General features: G+C 35.2%; 1 protein-coding gene across 1 annotated transcript; it reads left to right on the top strand.

Annotated features, from left to right (window-relative positions):
• The first annotated feature begins 9,977 nt into the window (after nt 1-9,977).
• Nucleotides 9,978-12,361, top strand: LOC139124429 (BTB/POZ domain-containing protein 17-like). Its single transcript, XM_070690561.1, has 2 exons — nt 9,978-10,992; nt 12,315-12,361. Exons 1-2 carry the CDS (start codon nt 9,978-9,980, stop codon nt 12,359-12,361), a joined length of 1,062 nt encoding a protein of 353 aa, XP_070546662.1.
• Nucleotides 12,362-14,794: the final 2,433 nt, after the last annotated feature.

Here is a 14,794-nt window from a genome sequence, read left to right as displayed (position 1 = left end):
TAAAACGAAAACTTACTTTGCAAGGCATGTAATGCCAATATTCCTTCAAATGATAAATTATTTCACAAAACTAAGCATAATCCATACTCAGTCTGTCAGACTGCTCCATTGAACCAAAACATTCTACTGTATATAATTGAGTAGAGCAATGGGATTTTTTTAAGAATGATAAAATTGATGCATCAACAATCAATGCATTTCCAAAATACACAACAAATGTTCTAATATGCACTTCAGTTTTATTTCTGTCTTCATATCTAAGCTTGTGTAAGCAAAGTGTCAAATTTGGTTGTGTCTTCCATGTAAAGAGATTGATATTGTCAAAGCTAGACAATTTTTCATTGCATGAAAGGCCGAAAAAGATGAAGAATAGATGGGAAATCAGTTATCTTATGACATTACGTGTCTGTCAGCACATTTTCATACACAGGACAGAAGATGAAAGTTGTTACAGTAGATTGCGCCTCGGGGACAGATTTTTTACAATGCTTTGTTGTAGACTTGCTTTAAAGCCTACGAAGTTATGATGGTTTGATTACTTGTTCAGACAATCAAAGCTTCAGTTAACACCCATAGTGTCGATGGGGAAATTAGTAACATTTTAAATTTCAAATATTGGAAAATTTTTAGGTTTTAAATATTAAAGAAACACTGGACCAAAATGTAGCAATATTAGATAGCCAACATGGCATCCAAGATGACACCATTTCCCCTACGTTTGCCCAGTATCAGAATTAGCATTTTAAATCCTGATTTTTATCTTTCACTAGAAAGACATGGCCTTGATTGCTTCCCTGAGAAAATATTGAGCCACATTTTAAGCTTTGAGCAATACCTTAAGACACATTCAAACACATAGGAAGAAGTGAAGTGCATGGAACCAATATATAATGATACACTGGAGTTATCTGAGCACCTGCTGTCTTATGCACCTGAGTTCAAACAGAGAAAAGATACAACAATCGCAATGAAAATTCTACGAAGTTTATTTTCTCACAAATTTGCTGCAAAACGAGTGTACCATATGTCGTCTTAGGAAAGCACTACATCTGACAACATTCACAGTTCAGTCAACTAGAATACTACCACACAAAGTGAAAGGAATATTCCATGTTATCGATATCATGGGAGGGGGCATGGTAGCTAAACTTGTAAACACTTCATTTTGTCTATTACAAATCAAAACAGTGCCAAGCGTCTACAGACATCATCCCTTTTATGTCAGAGGAGAAACAGTTTCAGGGATACCCGCAAGAAGACTGATCACTCATAAGTATGGTGGCTGTCAATGCAAATTTAAAAATTTGAAACATGTCAATTATAATGGACATATTCCATTATCCTAAAACTATGGATATGAGCTACTGAAAACAAGATCGCAAACTGATAGCATTATTATTAGACCTTGTAAAAATTCCCAATTAAAATGCGTAAGATTCGAGTTCATACGGAAATTTTTACGCGCTGTTCTGGGTAACAACTGTGGCATGTAAATGGTTAAACCTACTGGGGTTGTGTGGGAAAATATGGCTATTAAGTTATGCTACAATTTTGGGTGACCGCAAACCTATACTGGATCGCTTCTTCAAACAAATTGACAAACCCCATCCATGAATCTGGTCAAACACATTGATATGTATGTACACATAAGTATTCCACACCTATAATAAGATCTCAAAACTGATTGTGGCCTTTCTGTGAAATGTATACAGTCGTTTACACACGTAAAATTCGAAGTTGTGCTTCAGGGTGTGACACCGTACTGCATGTTCAGTGGCAGCTGTTCATCGGGCAACATACATTTTAAAATAAATATGCATATCGACTTAAATCACAGCTATGACATCATGAGCGTGATAAACTGATTATACGGCTTAAACGAGACAGAAGACTAATTTTAGTTCTCTTTGATAATAGAAACACCGACGATCAAGTAAATAAAGTATTGCCGTAATTGTTAATAAGGTGGATATCCATATATGTACACAAAGTAGGATGGACGGGAAATCAGCAAAAAACCGGAACACTTTAGACTAAACTGGATATCTATAATTATAATATCAAGTGGTCGCGTTTGTTTTGTTAAATGGCATTTTAATTTTTGCACGAGAATTTTGGCATAAGAACCGAGGCAGGGAATGGACGTACAGTTAAGAAATAAGTTGAAAATTGACAGTAAAAGACAGGTTTAATGTTTGCCAATATACTTTAAATATGCTGTTTATTCTTCTCTTCAAAAACATTAATCGACAAAGCCACTTTAATTTGATGAAAATTGCTTGCTTCTGGGTTCGTATCCTTGAGTAATAATCTATATTTCACTATAGGTAGAATACTTGTCTTTAGCTTGCTACACATTGATCCCATTACGAAGCTTAGCTGTTACCGATAATAGCAGTAAATATAATTCGAACGGTCCCTTGTCACAGTTTCCACACAGATTTGAAGTCGGTATTCTGCCTTTTAGGGTTAACATGGAAATACTATTTGCCACTTACATCATTACCTATTCACGGGGCTCAGAATATACCTCGCAGTTACGAGCGAACACAAACAAATCAAAATTTCAATATTTCTTCTAGCAGAAAGATAGCATTTAAGGAAAATCATATCAATACAGTTATTAATAGACATTTTATTGACACTATGAACGTAATATCCAATATGTTAAATACTGAAGCGCCTCTGGTGAAACATGTTTGGCGTTTGCTTTTGCGCACTCCTATCGTTTTCATGCTTTGGCGTGCCCTGCGTGGTTGTCAGCATACTCCATACTTAATAATTTGTAATTGTGGGAAAAAATGTAAAATACAATTGTGCAATAAAGAGAGGAAAGTAGCGCTTTTTGTGACAGGGAGAGAGTTGATGCGATTCCCATTGGGAGAAATTTGTAAACTTGAGGGCATTGCTGGCGGCGGGGCTGCTTTAGATTTATCGGTCAGAATTTTCAGACCTCTACCGCCCTCTAGAGTTAGAAAAAAATAATTTATTATGACGAATATAATGCAATAAATATATTTAAATATTCAACATTCAGGGCAAAGTACAGCCATCTGAACGAACAGAATATACGCCATTACTTCCAGGAGACTGCTTTCAAATTACAGAAAAGTTGTCCGGTACAAAAAAGGTAAGTAACATTGAAAAACATGTGTCTGCAACCTTTGTAATATTATGCGTACTTTTAAGTATTTGGTTCGGTAATAATGAAGCAGTTAAGCACAAATGTGGTCAGCTTTCGGTTTTGACTACACCAGCCATTTTGTTAACACCCAATACATTGGTTAAGTAGACGGGAGGTTACTAGGGAAGTTAGATTAAAAATAATGAAAAACATTTGAATACTGAAAGTTAAGGAGACAATTTCCCGTATATCTTGGACAAGCACTGTCATTTACATGACGTATTCATACCGTTTCAAATTCGTATACTTTCTCGGAAAGATGTAATACAGTTCTCCTGAAAAAAGGCATTGTATCTACTAACTATAATTGTGAGTGTTGAAACGTACTTTACTTGCTCAAACTACTTGTGGTCACAAAAGTTATCATTGACATGTTTACCATGTAACGATGATCACATATTAATATAAAAGGAAAATGAATAAACCTGTACAGATGTTTTGTGACCATCCAACATTCCCAATATAGTCCAGATCGTGTTTCGTATTATAGTAAAGAGCAATCAGGTGCTAGAGATTCATTTCCGTTCCATTGGTGAGGTCCCTAACCTTTAACGTTGCTACAGTGGTTTGAGAAGACAATTAATGTTTTCGAGACTCGTTCTCTTGATTGAGATAGAGGAATAATCGGCTCTTCGAAATCGCCAATTTATCGGTGCAGGTGGTATATCAAGGTATAGGTCCTCGATAGACCCTCGATAAAAACTGGACGTTTTTCTCGAGGGTATATTTCTAGAGGTCTATGATCAATGACATAGATTTCTATGTATTTCTGTCAGCCATTTTTCTTTCTCGGTATTTTGAGTAGAATGTTGTTGTCTGTTCACGCGATTTTGTGGCACAGCACGTGATTCGGGTGCACCCGTTACTATTGCAAAGTCGAATTTCCATTTGTTTACATAGCGGCAAATTTTGGAACATGTCACTAGATAGGAGTGTTGATAGTTGTAAAACTAGACTTGGTTTCAAGCCTGTGATTTGTGAATGTTTGAGTAGGGTGAACGCAGTGATGTGTGTTCTGTTTTCATGTGAAACGCGTGAGTAGGGTGAACGCTGTACAGGGGAGTTTCTCCCGGAATCCGGCAGATACTAACTCACTACTGTGCAGACTCAAAGGTAACGCGTTTTATCGCTAAGAAAACCTCTGGCCTGGGCTGCCAAATAGGGTTGTATGAAATAGGAAAGATACAAGATAAACTATTAAAAATGAACTTATTTTTTAAAATTCACCGACGTGAACTAAGTCTATTGTCAAACGTGCTATGCAAGCTTTTTTGTAAGTGTACAGTCCAACAATATCACCATCAGTCAATCATGGACGGTAAATTGTCTTGTGTGTAGAAAATGTCGCCTGAATTATCTCTCAACACGCAGGACAGAGGAATTTTTCGTGATAATGTCTTAGAAAAGTAACCCAAGTGTCACAGTTGAGACAAAATAATTGTTTATGATCTTAATAAGAAGAAGTAGGCCTATAAACACGACTGGAACTAATTTGGGATATTTGGATAGTGTATTAAGGTTGGTTTTATCCTGCAAATGTAACCTCATCTGCTTTTCTTTTCTCGCAATACACTTGTTTTGAGGGTAATTTGAAATATTACAACTTCCAACTTTAGAGTGCCTAACACTTTTAATAAATTTGAACAATTGAACTATCCAATTATCCCAAATTAGATCCAATCGTGTTTGTGAAGCTCGGCAAATCTATTTACCCATTTCTGTAACCGACTGCTTCTCTGCTGTTGACACTTGAAAATGTCCAAGCCATATATTCAATTATAACGGCCACCTTACGTCGGAAGATGCAACACAAATCGTCAGCAAAAATCCGTTTCTAACCAAATGCTTTACTCAACAGTAGATCCGATGAGGGGCGGCAAATGATTGCATTTACACGTTATTGAGCTTTAGTTCAACACCGTTCTTATTGAGACCATACAGCTGACAGGGTTTTTACAAAAAATAGATAAACCGTTTGCGAGATAACCATAAGCGAGATAAGCACACTATGTGGCGTGGAATGTCGGGAGTAGGTACGGAAACAGGTACACATATATACTCTAAGTCGTAGTACTTTATTCAGCTGAGTAACTCAAGTTACATGGTAAACTTCTATGACTATATACTAGTCTAATAAATGTCGTCGGGTGACGGTCAACGTCGTCTTAGGCGTCTCAACAGGTTCTACGTACCTTACTAGCACACTAAAATGCAGAGTTTATATTGAGCGAGGATCTGACTTTATCATGACTTTGTAACCTCCACAAATGTAATAATCTCCATAAATGTAATATCAACCATAATTGTAATAAAGTGCACCCATAAATGTAATATCACCCATAAATGTAACAAAAATCAACCATAAATGTAATAAAAACACCAACCACAATTGTAATAAATGGTAACCATAAATGTAATAAAAAAATCACCCATAAATGTAATACTTGTCAACCATAAATGTAATAAATCTATTTTGTCGTTGCAATTGAGGAATTATCCCTTAAATATTTATCTATGTACTAAGGAAAGCAACTACACACATTATTCATATCTTGATTGTTTGCGTTTTAGTGTTTGTATATTTGAAAGTGTATTTACGTTTCGCTGTTTTGTGTATAGAACTGATTGGCCACGGTGAGACACAGCTGCAATCTGAATGTCAGTGCAGTCTCTACTCCAGAGTGGAAGAGACTGCATAACACAACGATCCTTTAACGCCGTTTTTTCGAAAATTTGCGGTAATTTCTTTATCAGTCGCCTCAAATTCGTCTTCAGGGGATAAATTGTGTGGAATAATCCATAGATTGTCTGTATTCCTATGTTGTCCCACTTGAAGTTTGTTCCTTCACTGGAGATGTTATGATGTCTAATTTGTTCTACTGTGTTCAAGGTAGTGTTCCACAGTAAGTGAGGCTACCCACAATTCTCTATGATCTGTACACACGGAGATCACTCACTGAACTGAAGCAAATTTCTTCTGTACACAGAACAACTCAGTCCATATTTCAAAATTCTGGCAACATAGTTCTGATAATCATAATTTTCTGATCTCTCACTGTGAATAATGACAAGATTAACCCCTTTTCCGCGGAGGAGATAGCAATTTTGTGATTTTGTTGACATGGATTTTTGACAGCCATACACAATATTTTCAAGGAAACTAAGGGAATAAGTTGCATTTGTGTTGGCAAAAGAAAGGGTATTGATTTTTTTAATGTCCGTAACAAAGGAAATTTGCATGTCTGACAGGTGGTATGATGAGACCATCTTAGTTGCTGATAACTTTATCTTGACAAGTGTGCAATTTTTAGCACCTCCAAACATCGACTTCTCATTCAATTTACTCTTGAATTTTAATCATTATCAATAATTTTGGAACATAGTTTTAACAAATAATCCTGAACTTAAATTATGAGTTAAAAATTGTTAAGAAACTGATAAAATTGAAAAAGCCTTTGGCAAAAAATGTCTGAGTGAACAAATCAAGGGGAATTGTGGGTAGCCTCACTTACTGTGTGTTCGTATTGTTTTTACTAGATAGAAATATATGTTCTCGTCAACATGTTTTATGTCGTAAGTTTGTATATTGCTCTGTTATTTGTTCTGAGTCATCTGTCATAAACTTTGTGTGGTATCACTGGTTGACGAGTTATTTTGACGCTTCCTTATTATGTAATTATCAGTGTCTTGAATTGCGTTCCACTTCCTTTATCTAACGGTTTGATCGGTACCTCGCCGTCTTCTGATAGTGTTCTCAAAGTATTCTATTCTGTGTTTCGGAAAGGAAACCTAGTTTCAGGAAAGTATGCAATAACATTACACTAGTCTTATTAAAGTTATTATTTACTCAGGGCATTGATAAACAAATGATCACATATACAAGTTCAAGTTTATTACATTTATGGTTGAGTTTTATTACATTTATGGTTAATTTGTTTATTACATTTGTGGTTGCGGGTTCTTACATTAATGGTTGACAGTTTTATTACATTTGTTGTTGATTTTATTACAATTGTGGTTGATATTACATTTATGGAGATTATTACATTTGTGGAGATTACAGACTTTAGTATGTGTCTATAATTAACTAAAAGACAGTCGGCAGAAGTGAAAGACAGAAAGATCACTCCCATCAGTACATCTGTCAACATAGCGTCCGGTCAAAGCTAACGACTTAAGCAGTTGTCAAAACAATATATTCACTAAGGGAGCGTTCAGTTATTGCAGCCGGGGGGGGGGGTCACCTTAAATTTGAAAACTGCAAAGGGGGAGGGGGTCATGTATTTTTCAAACAGCTCAGAGGGGGGGGGGGTGTCACTTAATTTTCATAAGTATCCGTCCCGTCAAAAAGCAGTTTCAGTGTTCAGGAATATTCTGGGAGATAAAAATGATTCGCTGCATGATTTCGTTCTCTGAAGTCATTTAACTGTATATCTGAACAAATGTATAATTATCTGTCACATGAACATCTTGCCTTGGCAATTCTGAGGCTTGTCTTACTGTAAATTGAGCTCACTGAGGGCAATAAACAATTCCTATTACTTACATATTAGAGATATAGCAAGTTTTGTCAGGAAAATTATTTAACAGTTACCTGTAGATTACTAGTACCATGAAAAGTGAAATTATGCTTTTAGGTGAAATTCCAATATCAATATTGTTGTCAACATCTGAACATTCAAATGTCCTATTTGAATCAAGTACATTTGTATCCATTGTCAAACACCTATAAAAGCACAAATTAATTTAGTTTAGCATTGTAAAAAAATTATTCATAGTTTTCTCACAGACCCAAATGTATAGTGAATCAACATTTCGGTGAAATTCCAAAATCCAGTTTCTTGCAACCATGTGAACCTTTAACCATCCTAGTCTAACTAAGTACTTCAAAATGAATTATCAAATGTCTATAAATACACAGATTTAGATAGTTTTGTATTGGAAAAAATTATTCATAGTTTCCTCATAGACTCCTACATTTCGGTGAAATTCCAAAATCCAATTTCTGGTGAATGCATCCGTTTGTTACCACCCTAGTCTAATCAAGTACATTGATATTAATACTCCAGAGTAAATAAATACACAGATTCACGTTTTTTGTATTGGAAAAAAATTATTCGTAGTTTCCTCATAGACTCTCATGTACAGTGGATGAACATTTTCAGTGAAATTCCAAAATCAGATTTCTTATACACATAACACATATATGCACCGTTAACCATCACATTGTAATCAAGTAAAATTAAGTTAATTATTCAACGTCTGTATATGCACAAGTATAGCAAGTTTTTCATCGGAAAAAAAAAATCACAATTTTATCATAGACTCCCATGTATAAGGGGATGAACATCTTTGATGAAAATCTAAAGTCAATTTTTTTGTCCACATACCGGTGGTAACAACCTGAGTACATTTATGTCAATTATCAAATATCTATAAATGCATATATATAGTTTTGTATTGAAAAAGTATTACATAGTTTTCTCATAGACTACCATGAATCAACATGATCAACAGCTGATTATCAATTACATCCAAATATCAAAATTTTGTACAAACACGCTTGCGCAAAAATATTGCAATCAACCTACCTGTAATTTCTGTCCAATCCCTTTGAGGGGTAATTTCAAATTATAGCAAGTTAGAAGGGGAAATTTAAACATTTACACGTTAGTTTTTAAGGGGTTAATTTCCAAAAATCTGAGAATCTTTTTTTTTATTCTATTGCCCCCCCCCCCTCCAGCAGTGTTTGTGTTTACAGCTTTACTCAAGCAATAGGGGGGTCATGACATTTTTGTCATCTTAAAAGGGGGGTCATCAATTTTTTGGTGCAATGGGTAGGGGGGTTCATTTATTTTGACAATGCGCAGGAAGAATTTGCCGGCCCAGCCCCGGCCATAATAACTGAACGCTCCCTAAAGGAGGATCAACGGTTACTTCAGAGGTCCGGTAAATCAACAAGAGGAAAACATTCTCACGATGTATCACGTGTAGGGTTAAACACGGTCACTCCACAACATGTCGGTCAGAGTCATTGTCAGTGATAAAAACTAACTTCAAATGATAAAATACTAAACAATCAAAGGGCGATGTCACACATTATTAGCAAGCTTGCATTTTTGAGGTACTTTTGTCAATTTGCTTTGACATCTTCCCAAAAACAACTTGTCTGGCACATTTCAACTTTTTACGTCGCATATCGAAACATCATGATGTAACTCAATGATAGAATAATACCGATTATACTCTCAAACAGAGTTCTGGCATCTGTTCAGGGGGGGGGGGGCAGTAATAAAGAGGTTTGCAATATTAAAGCTGTGTAATCATTAAAAAACGTTGCATTTTGAGAAATTCTCCGGTCAAAACTACAATCAACATGCTCGTATAAATACATTTCATAAAGATTTCAGGTTCGCATTTTGATAAAATGATAAAATTTGCACACTTAATTTTTCCAATCATGTTCGCAACCATTTTCTTTAAATATGCGTAAGGTAGCGGTCAACTTAAATGTCCTGGCAAAATTTGATGATTTTCAGGCTGGAGTAAACAGTTGGAAAATTTCCATATTCATTTTAGGGGAAATTTTTTCGCATTGACAATAAGACACAACCCTCTCATTGAAATTTCTTCAAGTTCTCTGAAAGACAGTCTAAAAGACGTGTGGATATTTTCATTAATTTAATATGTTCTGATTAGTGTGGAACAGGATTTCATTTAGTTTGACATCCAATGCAGTTTATTTTTATCTTTGTTATAGATCATATGACGGGTCCGGAGTATTCTGCCGACCATGGCTTATTATGAGGACAGACTACTCCAACATTGTGACAACTACACAAATGTGGACATGCAAACCAGTGATCATTCAGAAATCGCCGGCTCATGTGAATCCTATGTGAGCAGCTTATCCAGTGCGTTCAACAAACCTGACCTCAGTGACGTGGTCATAAAAGTTGGAGAGGTGTCATACTATGCACACAGGTTTCTGTTGGCCCACTTCAGTGACGTCATGCGCACCATGCTAACAGAATCTCGTTGGCGGGACTCTAAGCAGGCTGAAGTGAAGTTGCAAGAGACTCCTGAATGTGCAGCAGCTTTCAAAGGTTTTCTTAAGTTTATGTACACTGGACAAGTTGAACTAAACGTTTCTACAGCAATTCCAATGCTCGTATTGGCAGACAAATACAATGTCGTTCTGCTCATATTAGCATGTGAAGATTATATGGCTAGACAGGTGATAGAGTCTAAGAATGAAAAGGGAGCATTGCAATGGTGGAAACACGCCAAAACTTACAGCTTGAAACATCTTGAGGTCGAATGTGTTGATTTGATAGAAGGAAAGGTAAATGCCGTGGTAGAAACTCCTGAATGGCTTGATTTGAGCATTGACCAACTGTGTACCATCCTTGAATCCTCAGACGTGGTTGTCCAGGACGAGTACACACTGTACCAAGGCGTAGAATCCTGGTTGCAGAGTGAAAATCACAAAAGCAATATTTCTGAGTACTTGGATCGTGTCCTTCCACTGCTTCGCTTTTCTCAAATGACACCAAAGCAAATTGATGCACTTGAAAAATCTTCCCTGTGTAAGCAATTTTCTGGCAAATTTACTTCATATATCCTTGCAGCATACAAATTCTTTGCAATGGAAAGGAATATGGCCGCCTATGATCCTCGTAAAGTTGATCAGGCTCGTGAGTATGGAAAGTCGACATGTCAAGAGACAGAAATATCTCTCGAATTCAAAAAGCTACAAGAGTACTTTGCTAATTATCAGTACACGGTGGCCATGTATCATAAATCAGGTGAGGGAGACGCATCTTTCTCACAACGTCTACAAATGAGGCCTCTTATGGATAGCGGAAAATCGTTCTCACAGCGTCGAAAAAGTTTAGGTATATGCAGAAAACCAAATCAGTCTGGTGAGTCATACGGGCTATACTTGAGATTTATTCCAGAGGGGCAAGGCCATTATTCGTTACGCATAAGACTTTTTGATGGGCGGTCAAGAAAGCCTCTAAGTGTTATCAGAGGAAATGGAAAAATTGGGAACAATACTACACATATTGCTTATGTTGGTGTTGAGGATCATTCATTTCATGATAATATAACAGAAATGTTTACTGATGATACAAGTCATCAAAGTCAGTTTGATAACATGCATTACTTGGATGGATATCAACAAAACCAACAAACCATGTCGATAATATGCGCATTCCTTGGCATTAAAAAACAAATGGCTCGCATTACTGTTGCTGTTAGAGCTAAGTTTTATGATTGAATGCAAGTAATATATTACATGTAACAACAGTGATGTTGCATACTAACAGTACCAAATTTAAGGCATCGAATTTTTCCTTTTTGACATTACCATTTCCATTAAATATCCACGAACACACTGTTCAAATGAAATATCTGCTTTGCTGTTACATGTTATAACCTGCATGTATCATTTGAAATATCAATGTTATTTTGCTATTACTTATCACATGATTGGAACTAATTTGGGATAATTGGATGGTGAAGTAATGCCGGTTTAATCTGCAAATGTAAATTCATCTGCTTTTCTATTTAAGTTATACAGTTGTTTTATGAGTAATTTGTAATATTGCAACATATAGGACACCTAACACTTTTGATAAATTCGAAAAATATGAAGATCCATCTTTCCCTGATTAGTTCCAATTGCGTTCTACCTTTTATTAATTTTAAACTTTCTTTTTTACTAAAGTTTTCATCATAAGTACCTGTACATTTTTCAAAACCTGGGAATATGCAACAGAATTACAGTGCCCAGTCTACACAATTAATATTTAATCGCACTTTGTTTAAGGTAAAAGTAAGGAATCCTACCATTTCAATTGTCATTTAATTTTTCATTAGTTATCCTACTAAATCTTTACAAATCAGGAAACGTATCACTAATTTAGACAAAAACCTTTCTTAAATATATTTCATTCATAGTGAAATTAGTCATATTTCAAACTGCCTTTTCATTTTAATTACCTTAGATTCATATTTGCATAATATGAGTAATTTTTTCATGATTCAGAATCATATACGATGTTTGTTGTTTTTTCAATGATTATTCTTGTAAGGCTTCTTTCAAACATTTTGTCTTTTTCAGCTTGTACTTTCTTCAGGATAACACGATTGGAACTAATTGGATGGTGAAATAATGTCTGTTTGATCTTCAAATGTAATCTCATCTCCTTTTCTTTTTAAGTTATACACTTGTTTTTATGAAAAATTTTAATATGGCAACATTCAGCTATAGGGCACCTAAAATTTTTGAGAAATTTGAAATATGAAAATCCACTTATCCTGAATTAGTTCCAATCGTGTTAACAGTCATATATTTGTCTAAAAAGAAAGATACGTTTTAAGATTCATATTTGCAGAATTTGAGTAGTGTTTAATCGTGTACGCTGTTTGTCGTTTTTTCAAAGGTTATCCTTGTAAGATTTCTTCCAAACATGCAGTCTTTTTCAGCTTGTTTTACTTTCAACACGATTGGAACTGATTTGGGATAATTGGATGGTGAAGTAATGCCGATTTAAGGTTCCAAGACAAGAAATTGACCATTTTAAACTAACAATTCTCTAGTGTTTAATAAGCTCAGAACCCCCGTAAATTGTATATTTTCGGAAAGCCTAGATATAGGGGAACATTTTGGTTACCATAGTGTCACCATTGTTTACATAACTATCACGTGACAGGTAATTTGCATAACCTTTCAAAAATCGGTTTTCCCTATGTTTTGTTCAATGCTTTGAGATATGTGGCTGAAATTCATGTGAGTGCAAGCTATCCAACAGATCTTCAAAAGTGTGTCTCAGAATTTTTTAAACCTTCCTAAACAGTTTTTATGCCAGAAAAACTTCCAGAGCAGTGAATTTTACCATAGTTGATTTCTTTAAAATTGTGCTGCAAAAAACTAAGCAAGATGTAAAAAATCTGAGACAAACTTTGAAAGAGCATTGTGACAGCTTGCAGTCCAGCAAGTTTGAGTCAGATATTTTGAAGTATTGAGACAAAACATAGGGAAAACCGACTTTTGAAAGGTTATGCAAATTATCTTGTCACGTGATAGTTATGTAAACAATGGTGACACTGTGGTACCAAAATGTTCCCATATATGTAGGCTTTTAGAAAATGTATACTTTACGGGGGTTCTGAGTTTATTAACCGTTAGAGAATTGTTAGATTAAAAAGGTCACATTTCTTGTCTTGGAACCTTAATCATTTAATCTATTGATGTAATCTCATCTGCTTTTCTTTTTACATTACCCACTTGTTTTTATGAGTAATATTTATTAATGCAACATTCAACTATCTAGCACCTAACACTTTTGAGAAATTTTAAGAAATATGAAAATCCAATTATCCATAATTAGTTCCAATCCTGTTTTTCATAAAGATATACAGCCATGTATTTGCCTAAATAGAAATATACGCTTTGATATATTTTATTTTCTAATGTACATGTTTATGACAATCGTTGCAATTAGTGTCAATAAAAGTACTCATGAATGATACAGTAAGTTCTGCAGATATGTTAGTTTGTTTTTACCATTCTTGTTCACCAATTCTCGCTATCTTTAGCTTTTGTCTAGAGCTACGGGGCAAACTACATATCTAGATGCGTTGTCGGTATACAGATGACTTCGCTCCACGGCAAGAGTTTGAGATATTGGTGTAATGGATGATTGTGCTAATAAATCACATAGAATTTACGTAACCGATATTTGGTAATCCATCAAGTTGTAATAGTTAAGAAAATGGTTTATTGTTGGCTTGGAGGTCTTGCCCAACATGTAAAATTCTGACTCAGTTATCGAGACTTTTATAAAATTTACTTTTTCTGCTCGTCTGCATCATATTTTGGTAAATGATAACTTAAATTGAACAAATTCCCATTAACAGTTTAGCATGCATCTGCACAACAAATAAAAATGTGCAACTGGAAGGAATGCAAGCATGAGATATTTAGCATTTTTTTGACCAAAAACTGCAAAAATTGTCCTGAAAACACAGTATTGCAGGTTTTGTCATAATTTGAACAAAACTGAGCTATAAATCAGCCCTACAAACCTTCGTACCAAATTCCAAAGCAATCGGACCGGCATTTTTAAGGATTTTTGACAAAAATACAACATGCCAAAATTCACCACTGTCAACTCCAATGCCAATGCTTCCATGCTGAACATGCACAGTATTGACGCAGTTAAATTTATCCATAGGATAAGTGTGTACGAAGCTTCATATACCAAAATCTGATAAAATTGCCCCAAAAATGCAAATATCAAAAATTCGTTGCAGACATCTGAGTGACGTCACATATTAAATCATTCTACCAAGTTTTGAAGGAAGCAGACAAGTAGTTTCACAGACGTTATGACCAAAAACAAAAAAATTGCCCCAAAATGCGAATTTGAAAATTTCAACACAATTTGAAGATACTTAACTAAGGTTGCCTCCAAGGTATATGCATATCAAGTTTCAGTGAAATCGGACTCACAATTCTAGAGAAAATGTTTTTTGGCCAAAAATGATGAAAATTGCCCTAAAAATACAAATATGGAAATTCCACCTCTACGATCATAT

This window comes from Ptychodera flava (genome assembly GCF_041260155.1).
Source record: "Ptychodera flava strain L36383 chromosome 23 unlocalized genomic scaffold, AS_Pfla_20210202 Scaffold_24__1_contigs__length_23054250_pilon, whole genome shotgun sequence".
Taxonomy (NCBI): domain Eukaryota; kingdom Metazoa; phylum Hemichordata; class Enteropneusta; family Ptychoderidae; genus Ptychodera; species Ptychodera flava.
This window is presented reverse-complemented; position numbering and strand designations above follow the sequence as displayed.

Bases quoted from the DNA above. Each gene is read 5' to 3' on its own strand.
- LOC139124429 (XM_070690561.1), top strand. From the start codon at position 9,978: ATGGCTTATTATGAGGACAGACTACTCCAACATTGTGACAACTACACA. The intron at 10,993-12,314 runs GTGAGGGAGACG...TGTCTTTTTCAG, and splicing joins GGCCATGTATCATAAATCAG to CTTGTACTTTCTTCAGGATA.